The following is a 14,140-nucleotide window of genomic DNA, read 5'->3' as shown; positions in this document are numbered from 1 at the left end:
GCTCATTACACAGCTGCCCAAGTATCAGTTCTTCCAAGAGAAGAAACAGTGAGTTAATAGTGGAGAAAGGCAGGTTTGTATGCATCATTTTGAATCAAATCTGTAAATCTTCATTATTTGCTCAATTAAACCCCTGCCTGGCTTCCTAAAGACAAAGATCTCTTCATCAGTAACAATGCAGCTGCAGTGCAACTTAAAATGCTAATCACTGATGTCTTGATGCGTCTTGGGCTGCAACTGAAGCTGGGAGGGTGTCTGCCGGTTCATTAGCAGTAATTCATGTAAAGCAAAGATAAGAGGCAAGAGAAGACAGGATGAGGATGAAAGAGACAGTAATGAATAAGGACTGAAGGAGATTGGCGTGGGCTCCTGCAGATCCCTCCACTGCATTCACTTATTATATTATCCCGCTTTAATCTCCACCCATTTTATCCCAACCTTATTTATGTACAAGCAGTGGCAAAATGTCTCCTCTGTGCCTCATATAAACTCTCTTATGAGTTTTTGAATTTGCACGGTGTGGATAACTCAAATAGATGCCGATTTGTGTTAATCCATATGGCTTTGTTAAAGCTATACATCAGTGTCAGTATAAACCCATTAGGTAATGTTCTTGAATTAAAACACAATGATAAATCACATTGCAGCACTATAAAACTTGGCTTGCTCAGATTTCATTCTTGTCATGGCCTCTTTCTCTCTCTCTCTCTCTCTCTCTCTCTCTCTCTCTCTCTCTCTCTCTCTCTGAATATTCCCTCATTTAGTCTCTTTTTCAGTTCCTCCATCTAACCTCTTCCCCTCTGCCTCTCCCACAGCATCATGTCTTTTTTTCCAGTTTCTGTTTTGTCGCCACATCATCATCTCATTTCCTCTCTCAGTAAGATGCTGGAAAGCAGAACATTGCTACTTGAAATCCTGAATCATAATTGCTAAGCATTGAGCAGCGTAACTGTGTGACGCTGCTCATCACAGGACCTTAAAAATAGAAATGAGCAACATATTATAGCATGATATTGTTTCCTCTCATCCTCCAGAGGTTCACCCATGTTGTCCTTCTCACAGCAACATCTTGAGACTGCACTTAATCAGACAGTTGGATAGAAAATCTTGGTGTGTGTGTGCGTGCGTGTGTGTGTCTGTGAGTGTATGTACAGCGTTGAAAGAACAGCAATCCTATCTAGTCTATTGACAGCAGTGTGAGAGGTATTCAGCAAAGGGCCATTTAGTATTCCCACAGTGCACCACAGCAGGGCTAGGAGTGGCATTTGCACTGTTTAACACCATGTACCCTGTGGACCATTTATCACTAGTGAGGAAATGTCCAAAATAATTAACAGAAGACTGGCATGTGAATGTGTGCGCATGCCTGTCTGCATGCATATCCATAATTGGTGTTCTGAATTTCATGGAAAGCTAGAGGTTGACTAATAGAAGCTGATTAATGCCATACTGTGTGGAGAAATGTGGGTGTTGGGCTCTGGAGGTCAGCGGTGGAGACTAATTGGTAGGTTGTGAGGCTGCTGTGTAGCTGTCAGGTCCACCAATTAATCGTAGTTCCTTTTGTAATCCTGCCAATCAATGTCTTGTTTTAATTAGGACTTTTTACACCGGCCATGTGAAAAGACAAGCATGTTAACCAGCAGCTCTTTCAGTGCAAAGCCAGGCTTAACCATCAGTGGCCTTTTCTAAGTTGGTAACATCAGCCATATTTTATTGACTAAAGCACATGTCCCTGGTGTCTGTTTGACTTTGTTTAGGTTTCCTGTGGAGGTGAAAGTGATTGCCGTTTGTTGGTTGTAATTTCCTCAGCGCACCGGAGAAACACTCTGTGATGAGAAGAGGAGCGCCGGAGGGACCTGGGGAGCTTTCCGAATTACAAGTTCCGACTATGCGAATGCCAAAAGAACAGCAGCCCAAACATTAACGGAACGTAACAGAACCCAAACCAGAGTGCGTCACGGGGTCATGTAGTTCTCTCTGACTCCCTACATGCAACAAAACCCCACCGTCCCTCGACTGGTTTGATTGTCTGGACCAATGGAGCGGGCCGGGGAGGACCTGAACCTCTCCTTTCTGCTGGAACATGAAAGAGAAGTGATCCTGAAGGTGCTGCAGAAAGACGAGAAACTGAGGAAACGAGAGGAGAAGAGGATACGGTGAGAACTTTGATATTATCACAAGCCTATGATTATTTTGTGGTGAACCATCATGTTTCCTAGGCTTTGACTTCTGTTCATCTCTCTCTCGCTTTCAACTTCTCTTAATATCTCTCCGTCTTCTCCTCTTTCTCTCCTGTAGGAAGCTGAAGAATGAGCTGCTGGAGATCAAGCGGAGGGGTTCCTGCCGGCCCCAGGAGGTTGGGGAACGCCAGTGCGCCCGCTGCCTGAAGACCCTGGGCCTGATCTTCGACCGCGGGGAGCTGTGTGAGGAGTGTCAGCAGCGCGTCTGCAGCGAATGCCGCGTGACAGCTCCTAAAGGACGCCAGTGGAAGTGTAACGTTTGTGCCAAGATCTCGTAAGTGTGATATCGCAGCAGGGAACAGAACAGCTTAGTATTTATGGCTGGAATTGACTCCAGATGGTTTGGATTTGATGCTTAATGACACCACATCTGTCTCCATTTGTCTGTGAGGGCCTCAGGTGTTTCGCTGCTGTGATCCTCTCCAGTGCTGAGGTTTATTCTTAGAGGAAAAATCCACCCTAAAACACTTTAACACTGTTACCAAAACAGCTATTGGTGATGTACCTTGCATTTTTGGGCCCATTTTGCTGTTTGGTGGTGTATTTTTCTTTTTCATGTGGATAACTGTCCAAACACAGACACAGACAATGTGACATCACGTCAAGATATTTCCAGTGCAGTTACAGTACAATAGAGTTTGATAGCAGAAAATGTTTCAACTATCTAAAACACCACAGTGCACATCACGTTTTGGTGTCAGTCCCTGAGAATCAAAAAGCGAAGACTTCTTTCTAGACTAGACGTTCAACACTCATACAGGGAGAAGTCCATTGTAGAAGAGGCAGAGATATCAATTTCTCCACCGACAGTAGCCTCAATAAACCAGAATGCAATGCAGCCACAAGACATGAGTAAGGGGCATGATTCTTGCTTCTTCCCGACTCGCTGTCTGCCTCTTACTATGGCTAACCCTTTTGCCCTCTCCTCCTACACATATAGCCAACAGCTGAATGCAACAAGTTCAGACAAGTTCTCTGGGGGATGTCAAAAGTCATTCTGGGAAATTTAGGAAATCACTCGAAGTAGACACAGCAGGCTGAGGGAACGTGGGTGCTCAAAAATGTAAATTACAATATTTCATCACAAAACAACTCCTGGAATTCACTGTACATTGCAGATTGCTGCTATCGAACAGTGTAAGAGTGTCTTGGGGATTCTTCCTTTAACAGCGACTGGAAATATGTTTGTAGGCGTTGATTTTCCGGTATGAGCATGAGGTGGGTGATGTGTTTGCACGGCAGGGAGCTGAAGGTGGTGACAGGCGAGTGGTTTCTGGAGGAGCGGTCCAAGCGCTTTGAGCAGGGGACGGTGCTCAGCGATGTGGTCAAACAGACGATCATGAGCAGTCCCACCGGTGAGCATGACCGCTAATGTACTGCAAACTGTAGCCCAGTAATCCAAACCATAATGATAATTGTGGAAATAGTATGTGGGCTGACTTTGTTGATTGACTGATGATGTTTTTGATCGCAAGCCACAGACAAGAAGTCTCCAGAGATCATGTCAACCCAAGATAAACAAGGCCTTCCTGAATCTGAGCGGCCTGACACACCCAGATCCAGCAAAAGTGCAATACAGAACCTTGTGGATGGAGCCAGGAGGAAAGGGTAAGGACTGAAACATACAAAATAGCAGAACTAATATACACACAAACACATGTAACACTGTGTTTTATAGGTTTTGAATTATTTAATGTTTTAAATTACAAGTATACAACACAAAAATATGCAGATTATGTGGTAAGCAGAGAGTGGCTGTGGCAAAAACATCTCAGACCAAATTTGAAAGAAGTGTGCAGCATGTTCAAGGCACACTGCAGTACCAAGGCACTCGAAAAGAGCAGCTGAACACTTATTTGATTTTTCAAAGACCTTCAATGTCCTTTTATAATACATTTGGTGTGGCAACACAGCTGTAATTGGATTTTCCTCTAGTCCCCCTGCAAACTTCAGCACTCAGCTTGGTTGCACACTCCTTTTTACGGTTCCTGAGGGGATCACAGTGTTTCAAAACACTCTCTTCTAACAAAGCAGCTGTATAGAGAAAAGCATCTATTGGAAGGGACGTGTGTTTCAGCTCTGATGAACACTGGAGTGCATTTCCTTTGCACACTGCACACTGTAAGTGGATGAGATGATTCTAATAAGGCAGAGAGAGCAGAGAGACAGTGTAATGAACCTGTTTATGCAATTAAGAGCATCATTGAATATCTCCTGCCTGGTTAAAAGTGTATGTGTCCCTGTGTGTGTGTGTGTGTGTGTGTGTGTGTGTATGTGTGTGTGTGTGTGTGTGTGCGCGCGCTGAAGGATGAAGATGGATAAAAGGGGCAGCCGGCCCAGCTTGAAGCCAGAGAACGGACTCGACAGCAGCAGTGTTCACTCTGCTCCTGCTGGAGACACTCACAGCGTACGAAGCGTCCGCTCTGCTCCGGCTCCACGCTCACACAGGTGTCCGTCCAAATTACCATTACTAACCCATGAAAGAGTCATCTACAGTTACAAAGTGCTTTATGACGGAATAAATAAAAACAAAAAAGAAAATCAACATTAAAAGCAAAAGGCAACCCAGCAAGTGGGTCCAACATGGAGGTTCAATGTCAACCCAAATGAACACAAAATTTTCACAGTATAATACTATGGCACAGTAAAAATTCATTCATTCATATTAAAACAGCTTTGGAAACTGTTTTGAGTTCATATTAGAAAGATATCTAGTTCCCGATTTCACTCAACTTTCATTTTGGCGCCACATGGGTTTTCAGCGTTGGTGCAGACCGTTGTGTCAACATCTATTCAAAATGTTTGCTGGGAATGTAAGCAAAGCAAAACATATAAAAGTAAAACATGAGGTCAAGAGGTCAAGCACAATTATTAAAAGATCATTACATAAAAGCAATTCTACAAAAGTGAGTTTTAAGAAGTGATTTCTATTAGCCAGCCTAGGTGCGTTAGGCAGGTCGTTCCCTGGGAGTAACACAATGATGGAAGACAGTGATTAGTGTAATTACACATTCAACAACCTGAAAAATTTCACAGTAGTTGACTAGTATATGTTTGGGTGAACCTTGCAGTCTGCTGGTGTTTTGAGTGGTTTGTGTTGTGTGTTCAGGGGCAGCGCTGTGGCCTTGGAGTCCTCAGGAATGCCCACGGTGCCCAACAACCTGCGTTCCCAAACTCTGGACAGATCCACACCCAGCCACAGCCGGAGGGTCAGGGTCAGCAACTGACACACACACACACACACACACACACACACGTTGGGAGGAAAAACACCTCTACAGATTGAATAGTTATTTTAACATAGTGGATGTGTGTATTTGTGTATGCACACAGCCTGACGGAGCAGAAAGCGTTGCCAGTTTTCACTCCAGTGACTGTGTGTCTGAGAAGACGGCTGGCGGGCATCGCAGGACAGAATCTGGCACCCCCACCATTTCTGTGTCCAGGGCCTCGGTCTCATCAGGTATCTCCATGACAACCCAGCGGGGTCCTCCTCACACCTAGCAATCCCCTTTTTTGTTCAACACTGAAGGGGTGACACATGACCCTCCAGAACACCTGCTTTTGTTTCGCAGTTTCTCAGCTTGCATAAAACACATTCCCATAATTGAGTCACAGTATTGCAGAGAGGAATGGGAAAAGATTAGCTGTGCAACAGTCATTTGGAAACAGATCATGTCCGAGGCGAGGATAGACGGTCTAACTAGGATCGTGCACAAGCCTTCAGCTGCGCTTCGACTCGGACTGTTAAGTACCTTGTAAAGGACAAAATTACTCATTCAAGTGTCACACTGTCAGGGGCAGATGTCACCTTGCACTTATTTAAATTACCGTTACTCTCCCCCATCGCTGTCTTTATACGTTGAACTCTCCCCTTCTTCGGTACAATCTTGTCTCTGTTGGTGTCACTTCTCAGGCTCTTATCTCCACCAGTAACAGCTGGCTCTGGGAGCAACATATGGTGCTCTGGCACATGTCAAGATTCAAAAAAGCTCCAATTAGTGTCATTAGCCAAAGCTGTGAAAGAGCAGCTGATGCCCATGAGGCACTAAAGGGATTTGATCTCTGTTTACACACACAGATGTTACATGTATGATCATGTATCCTGTGTAATATACACTGAAGAACTCCCAAGCCCACTGTGATCTTCAGACTTTTTGTTTTATTGCATTGTCTCTGCAGATATTCTGACTTAACATTATATGTACACTACCAGTCAAAAGTTTGGACACACATTTTACTTGATTTTTTACTATTTTTCATATATTAGAGTAACAGTAAAGACATCAAAACTATGAAATAACACAAATGGAATTATGCAGTGACCAAAAAAATGTTAAACAAATCAAAACTATCTTATATTTTAGATTCTTTAAAGTAGTCGCCCTTTGCCTTGATGGAAAGGCAAAGGCTTTGGAAATAAATTCATACAAAGGCATTTGTCTATTAAACAAATTTCAAGCATTTAAGCATACGCCGTTAGATCAAAATGGCTTTAAGATAATGGAAAACATAGTACATTCAATCAGGTGTTTCCAAATTTTGACTGTATAGTCAAAGTCACTTTGCACAGCTTCCTGATGTTTATCCATTTGTTTAAGCAGATAACACTTTGACTTTCACTATTTCCTCCCACCCTCCTTCGCATTGTCTGTCTGTAGTTCTCAGTCAGCCTTTGTGTTCCCATTCTCTCCCGGCTCATTCTGTTTTCAAACAGCATCCTTGAAAGTAAATGTTCTCTCATTCTTTCTCCGCACTCCCCCAACGCCCCCCCTCCCCTCCCCTCCCTCGCCCTGCCAGATCATAGTCGATCGGAGATGGACCTGTCAGCTCCCGGCTCTGAACCCAGCGAAGACGCCTTCAGCCTCAGAAGCCGCTCGGTCCCCGGGCTCAACGAAACAGTAAGCAGCATCAATCCGCCTCCCATTCCTCCCTCAACTCTCTCCCTCTCTCACTCTTCACATATTTGATTTTCACCAGGACCTTCACTGCAGACCACAATCACATCAAAGGCTGCACTGTGCAGGTTTCTATGGGGACTTCAAAAAGCTTCTCTGATTCTCGGTAAAGGCGTAATCCGGACCTCTTACGATCCATACGTCCACATCCATATCAGGCTCATGGGCTGTGGGCTGATTAACTCGACATGATGTGTCAGATAGGGGGCTGAATTTTAATTTCACTTCAGAGCTCACTTCAAAGACTGTGGAGAGCAGCTAAATGGCTGTAGGCTGAAACAGGTGGAGGATCTGACGGCCAGTATAGAGCTGCTTTGTCTCTGTATTTCCCGAGCGTTCATTTACTTTCAGAGCTATTCCCACAAACACAGGCGCATGGACTCACTCAGACATACAGTACATGCACACACACACACACACAACTATGCACACAGACGTACACAGTCATTCATGCTCACAGGTTTACTGTGAGCTGTGTCATTTTTTGCGTGTGATAAGCGCGTAAACAAATTAACATACTCTGTCCTGACTTGTCTCATTGCATTTAAGGAAGCGGGCTGCATCCGCCCACGCAGATACGCTGCGTTTACTGCAAATTGTGCTAGTTCAAAGAATCGTCAGCCAGCTTCCAAGATGCTGTCTCCCTTTTGATTAAATCTGACTGCTGTTTGTCTGCAGGAGTTTTCAGACGAGGACGGGGAGGAGGACATCGACGCTCTGATGTCGGCCCACAGCAAAGCCACCAGCCGCCGCCTCAGCAGTGCAGTGTCCACGGTAACGCCCATGCTGAAGCGAGTGCAAACACAAAGCACAGCGACTGAAAACAGCTGCACGCTCACACACAGACACACACACAGACACACACACATACAGCGCTGTTGTCATGTGAAAACCTCATAACTCACATAATTTTGTTGACTTTCATGCTTTAACTTCACTTGAAGGACGACATGATTCTTCATGAATTGAGAAAATTCTACCATTCAAGCTACAAACAAGGCTTTTTTTTTTTTTTTGTTTCTGAAAGTAAACATTTTGGACAGGCAGTGTTTTCACCTGACATCGACGACATACCGTACATGCACACACTGTATGTACACATACACTCACCACCACCTGATGAGTGAGTCAGGGCCGTAGGTTCCAGCCATTCTGTTGACTGTGTAAACAAGGTGCGGCTCGGGGACAGCCGGCTTGTGTCTCGAACAACCGCCACTAACACAGCACGCTTAGGAAGTCTGTTAAATTTGCTTAAACAAATTTTTAGATGAAGCTACGTGTGTGTCTGCGTGCGCCGAATGTCCTCAGAATCGTCTGAACAGAACTAAGCACTTCATCTGGCTGAAAATCTAGTTACAAAATGACTAAAACAATTGGTTTATCTCGTGACTCATGCCATGTTCACTGATCCAGTCACTAAACTACCATTTGTATCTGTGTGTGTGCGTGCATGTGCCATCTCAGCCATTATAGGTAAACAGGCGACACAGATATCTTTCCTGTCTGACATTTATCATGTCATCTCATAGATGACTAACAGCAGTCATTGTGTTGCGCCGTTGTCAATATGCATGGAAGTGGAAGGAGGTGATGAGGGAGATTATGCAGATACAAGAGCTGAGTCTGTCCTCGAAATTCTGTCTCAAATGATTCATTTTACGGAGGATTTGGGGCGGATGATGAGAGCAGAACTTAAATAGCATTTAACCATTTTACCATTATTTGTTTTCTAATGTTTCTCAAGCTTCGTAGTAACTTTTTAATTTATTAATTCTATTTTAATTCTATTATTTACATTTTTCCACTTCCTTTTGAGGGGAAAGGAATAGGGAAAATAATTATTATGAAAAATAAATAAGAAAAGAAAATACTATTATTTGGCAGACAGACATCATCAGCATCATTTAAGAACATTACTTTCATTCTGTGTGGACTGTGGAGAACAGAGTCTGGTTTATATTTGCCTGTGTTGACTGCATGTCCAGTGTGTCCTTGTTTATATCGCAATCGATTCCAGATGAGTTGTAATCTCTCTGGCCTCATCTGATAATCACCATGGTAACCCTGTGTGATGTGGTTTCTGGCTGGGCTGCCGCCGATGGGGTTTTTGCAGCTCCTCCTCAGGGGCCAGGGATCTGTGTTCTGGGTCCAGGTCTTTCACTGACATACCAGCCCTCTCTCCTTCTCTCTTCTTTCTCCTTTTCCTTCCCGTTTTATCTCTTTTTTTCCTACATTACTGGCTGCTAGTCCTCTACTCCTGGCTCGGAGAGGAGGTGGGGCTACCTCAATGTCCCCGACTCGGATGCCGAGACTGTGAGTCTCCTCTGTTTCTGTGTGCACGTTTGTATTCAACATTACATTGTCGGACAGTTAAAGTCCAGCAGCAACAAACCACATGGACTTACCAGAGCAGAAACATTATGTATGGCATTTGCTGATAGATTAATTGTGTCTTGTGTGTTCTGTGTTTTGTGTTTTGTGTCTGTGTGCCTGTGTGCCTGGACCTTTTCTAATGGGATAGCAGCAGCAGCATCTTTCTCCTAAGCTCCTCAGACTAAACGCGTCATTCATCTCGCTGGCTCTCTCCAGGAAAATAAATGAGTTAGACTTTACAATAGCAGTAACACAGTGTGGGTCCATTCCGCCCTCCTGACTTAAGCCCTCTCTGGACAGCAATATTACCAGGGATTGTATTTTATTTCCTGAGCACATCAAATCAGTATTATCCTGTCCAGAGCGACCACAGCAGTGTTTTTTGCCTTCCCAAAATAAAAATTCCTGTCATAATTACCTTACCTTTCTTTTTTATGTTTATGAGTCTTTTTTTAAGGCACATAGTATGAGGTAGCACAATTTATTTATATTTCAGGCTACCTACACTGTGGCATAAGCAATTGAGTTTTACTTTAATAATCTATTTGACTCACGAGGTGCAGGTCAATATGCCCAGCTGTTGACAGATACATGCCAAGTCAACTCTCTGGGTATCTGTGGTAATAATAAAGACGTGGATCGACATTTAATTTTAGCACTTAAGAGGCAATTATCACTTTTCTTAAAACCCCTGGTAACATTGATGTCAGCTAGAAAGAGCTTTTGTCTTTTTTTGTCTTTTGTCTCTTTTATGTTCCCCCGTGTTTCTCCCTCTTTCTTCTGATTATACCCTTCCATTCCACTCTCCTCTCATCCAGTCTTCCTCTAGTTAGGCTGAGCTGTCTTTATTGTTTTTGCTCTGTATCTAATGTGTTGCTCTCCATTTTCTTCTTCTTCTTTTCTTCCTCTTCAACTCTCTCCTCCTCTTTTGACCTGCTCCTCTTCTCACATCCTGCTCTCTCTCCACTGTCTTTGCCTAACAGAGTAGCATAAACAGCATGATGAGCATGTACAGTGAGACCGGTGACTATGGCAACGCCAGGGTAAGCGGTGAGATACTGTTGAACATCAGCTACAGCTACAAAACTGGTGCTCTCAACGTCCTGGTGAAAGAGTGCCACAACCTGGCCACAGGGGATGAGAGGAAACAACGCACAGATGCGTAAGAGTGTGCACACACACACACACACACACACACACACGCGTGCCTGGCCATCCTAGCTGACATGCCACATTGGAGGCATGAACCCAGAGCCTTAGCAAGAACAAATGATCTGTGCATCCATCTCCTCCTATTGAGCATGATTCACTTGCTTTGTCTTGCATTGCAGTTATGTGAAGACTTACCTGCTGCCAGACAAGTCTCGCCAGAGCAAGAGGAAGACCAGCATCAAGGCCAACACCATAAACCCTGTCTTCAATGAGAATCTGAGGGTAAGTGGCTGTAAGTCTGAATAAACATAGCCCCTATAATGGTTTTCCTGTTTAGGGTTAGCTCAATTCAAAACCCTTAAGTCATTAAGCTGATATTCTCTCATGTTGTGTAGTATGTGATCAGCCACTCGCAGCTGGAGACGCGAACCCTGCAGCTCTCTGTGTGGCATCACGACCGATTTGGACACAACAGCTTCCTGGGAGAGGTGGAACTGACCTTTGACTCCTGGGAGTTTGATTCCCAGATAGAGCAGTGGTACGCTCTACAGCCCAAGGTAAAGAACAGAAGTCAAAGTATAAATGCTGAACTTCATACACAAACATATGAAGATAAATGTATGAAAGGTATGTGACTGATGTTTGTGTAGGCGGAGAGCAATATGGACTCCACAATGCAGTATAAAGGAGAGCTGACTGTCGTCTTGAAGTATATTCCTGCAGAGAAGAACCTCATGCTGCCACTGGACCAAGTGCAAGGTACATCTTTAACTGTGATGTGTGTTATATATTATGCTATGTCTGTGTGTCTGGATCCTAAATGGGGAAAAAGCTTTGCTCTAGCTGGCCTTGCTTGATTTATGGCTGTCGGTTTTCAAATGAAGTGAAAGAAATGGTGGTACCTACATTAAAATAATGTAAGACACCTGGCTGCAGACCAAGTTAAATTGATAAATGGGCCTGTTGCTGAAGATGGTTTATTTTTTCACTAAGTGGTTTCCCTCTTCCTCCCTTCCACCTCAGTAAAGAAAGGGTTCCTGAAAAGCAAGAAAACCAGCAGCTTCACACTGCCTAAAGGGGGCATGGTTGAGCTGCTGGTCAAAGAAGCCAAGAATTTGACTGCTGTCAAGTCTGGAGGCACGTCTGATCCTTTTGTAAAAGGGTGAGATGATCTCTTCTTAATATTTCGATATGATGGATGGATGATTTACCAAAAAACAGCCTGAGCATTCAACATAATGTATTCTCACAGTAGCTACATTGAAGTTGTGCTCTTTCACCCAGGTACCTGCTCCCCGACAGCAATAAGTCAACCAAGCACAAGACGGCAGTGGAGCGACGCACAGTGAACCCCCAGTGGAACCACACCTTCACCTACTGCGGCCTCCAGCCAGGAGACCTGAACAACGTCTGTCTGGAGCTCACTGTCTGGGACAAGGAAGCCCTGGCCAGCAACGTCTTCCTGGGAGGAGTCAGGCTGGGAGCTGGCACAGGTCTGTGTGTGTGTGTGTGTGTGTGTGTGTGTGTGAGTGTGTGTGTCTGCTGGAAAGCATAATCCCTGGTTATACTTTGTTTGTGCGCCCGAGTCTCCAAACAACTTTGGTCTTAATATTTTAATGTTTACCACGCATATCAATTCATCTGATATGCATACAAAGCCCGCCTCAGCTGCTGGGGGCTCCGCAGTGTTGAGATAGCATTAATAAGGAGGTTTCTCTGGGCTCTCTAGTAGAGATAAAGTAGAACAAATGGTTTGTGTGTTCCCGTCTCCCTCTAGGCAACAGCTATGGGAACGAGGTGGACTGGATGGACTCATATGGGGAAGAACAGCGGCTATGGCAACGCATGATTGAAAACCCTGAAGTCCCTCAGGAGTGTACTCTGATGCTGAGATCCAGCATGCGCAGGAACAGCACATGAGCCGGACTGAAGCGGAGATGGAGAGAGAGAAAAAGAGAGGAAGTGGAACCGAGAAGAAGTGAAAATGTGAGAAGAAGTGAAACAACAGAGGGTCCGGCAACAATCAAGGACTCAAAAGCCTGAAAGGAAACGGCGGCTGAGAGAGTTTGATGTGTTATTCTGCAATACAGAGCTGATGCCATCCCCTGTCCCGACTCCCTGCCCCCTGAGCCACCCTGTTCAGACTCCTCCTCCCGTCCAGAACAGCCAGTCATGCCTTACACACTCATTCCCATGAGCCCCCTCTGCCCTCCAAAGCATCTAGTTATGACCAAGCACTGCTATTTACTACTGTATATTAAATACATGTACTGTATGTAACTTAACTCTACTGAATAAGCACATGGTGTGACTCCTGATGTGTCTGTCCACTTCTCTGTGGTTCCTGTACAACAGTCATTCCTGCTTGTGTTGACAACTGACAGACTCCATTTGCAAGGCATTAGGCGAGGCATTGATCAAAGCATGTGGAGAGTTTTACATTCCCTTTGCAGGCAACCAAACTGCATATTGTTCTAAAGCACACAATGAAGCACATGTTCAGATTTATCCCCTCATTAACACTTGTGTGAAAAATCTGTGGCACAAGATCAAGGATGATTACACTACTGAAAATAGTAAATAGACATAAATTTACATAACACTGTATCAGTGTGATAATAAAAAAAACTGCATGATATTCGAGGAAAACGGAAATAGCAGAACATAAAACCAGGTAAAGCACTGATAATGATAGAACAATGGCACAACTGTATGGCATCTCTGAAACCTGCTAACTTTACACTTACAACAGGGAGTGTAATTGTGAGTAACCGCATTCCCAGGGAGCCTGAGGCGGGGGCTATGTGTTATAGAGTGAGTCAGCACTCAGGCGGGGCCTTCATCTCAGGAGGAGCCTAATAATGAGTCACTGACTGTCACCTTGTCCCTGTCGCCCAGAGGCTCTGCGACCCACCGCTACCGCATCCTGCAATGAATCACCTAGTTCGGAAAATGGATTCTGGAGTTGAGCTGTGTAGTGCCATTCTTCATGTGGAATGCCAATTATGCCCCCCTTTGTCCTTGGTAAATCCTCTGCTCTGAACTGCCAGAGAAAACAAGAGTTTCACAGTGCACAATTATAGTAATAATACATGGTGTTTACTGTACAGCATAATGTAGATGAGAGGCGTGTGCAATACCCGACTACTGAAGAAACTCTAGACTTACAGCATGTACTTTCTCTGTTGTGTGTCCGCAAGTCTGGTATCATAGCATCGAATTCACTGTAGTCAATCCTATTTTGTCTCAAAAGTGTTACAGGAATATTTTGAAATAAACACACATCTTTCCATAGACTGCTTTTTTCTTTTCTTTTGAAAATATTTCTGATGATAAACGATTTTATATGATTGACTAAGAGGTTTTCTTCTTGCTTTTTTTGTAAACTCATGAAACCCTCTCTCTCCCTCCATCTCT

General features: G+C 44.2%; 1 protein-coding gene across 1 annotated transcript in view; it reads left to right on the top strand.

Moving 5' to 3' along the window:
• The window catches only part of sytl5 (synaptotagmin-like 5), a 39,843-nt gene extending 25,847 nt beyond the window's left edge, over positions 1–13,996 (top strand). The window contains exons 2-18 of the mRNA XM_071516158.1: positions 1,810–2,156; positions 2,299–2,514; positions 3,483–3,595; positions 3,716–3,848; positions 4,548–4,688; positions 5,350–5,455; positions 5,574–5,703; positions 7,041–7,141; positions 7,880–7,972; positions 9,446–9,511; positions 10,555–10,733; positions 10,903–11,005; positions 11,119–11,280; positions 11,374–11,482; positions 11,747–11,885; positions 12,008–12,216; positions 12,501–13,996. Coding sequence (XP_071372259.1) covers positions 2,038–2,156; positions 2,299–2,514; positions 3,483–3,595; positions 3,716–3,848; positions 4,548–4,688; positions 5,350–5,455; positions 5,574–5,703; positions 7,041–7,141; positions 7,880–7,972; positions 9,446–9,511; positions 10,555–10,733; positions 10,903–11,005; positions 11,119–11,280; positions 11,374–11,482; positions 11,747–11,885; positions 12,008–12,216; positions 12,501–12,643 — 2,262 coding nt within the window. The 5' untranslated portion in view covers positions 1,810–2,037 and the 3' untranslated portion in view covers positions 12,644–13,996. The remainder of the gene's footprint in view (positions 1–1,809; positions 2,157–2,298; positions 2,515–3,482; positions 3,596–3,715; positions 3,849–4,547; positions 4,689–5,349; positions 5,456–5,573; positions 5,704–7,040; positions 7,142–7,879; positions 7,973–9,445; positions 9,512–10,554; positions 10,734–10,902; positions 11,006–11,118; positions 11,281–11,373; positions 11,483–11,746; positions 11,886–12,007; positions 12,217–12,500) is intronic.
• The last annotated feature ends 144 nt before the right edge of the window (positions 13,997–14,140 follow it).

This window comes from Centroberyx affinis, unplaced genomic scaffold (genome assembly GCF_046629955.1).
Source record: "Centroberyx affinis isolate AG114_WGS23_722 - 3 ecotype Tasmania unplaced genomic scaffold, CSIRO-AGI_Caff_v1 ptg000393l_1, whole genome shotgun sequence".
In the NCBI taxonomy this organism is placed as follows: domain Eukaryota; kingdom Metazoa; phylum Chordata; class Actinopteri; order Beryciformes; family Berycidae; genus Centroberyx; species Centroberyx affinis.
Note: the sequence above shows the minus strand (reverse complement) of the source record. Positions and strands in the feature narration are given on the sequence as shown.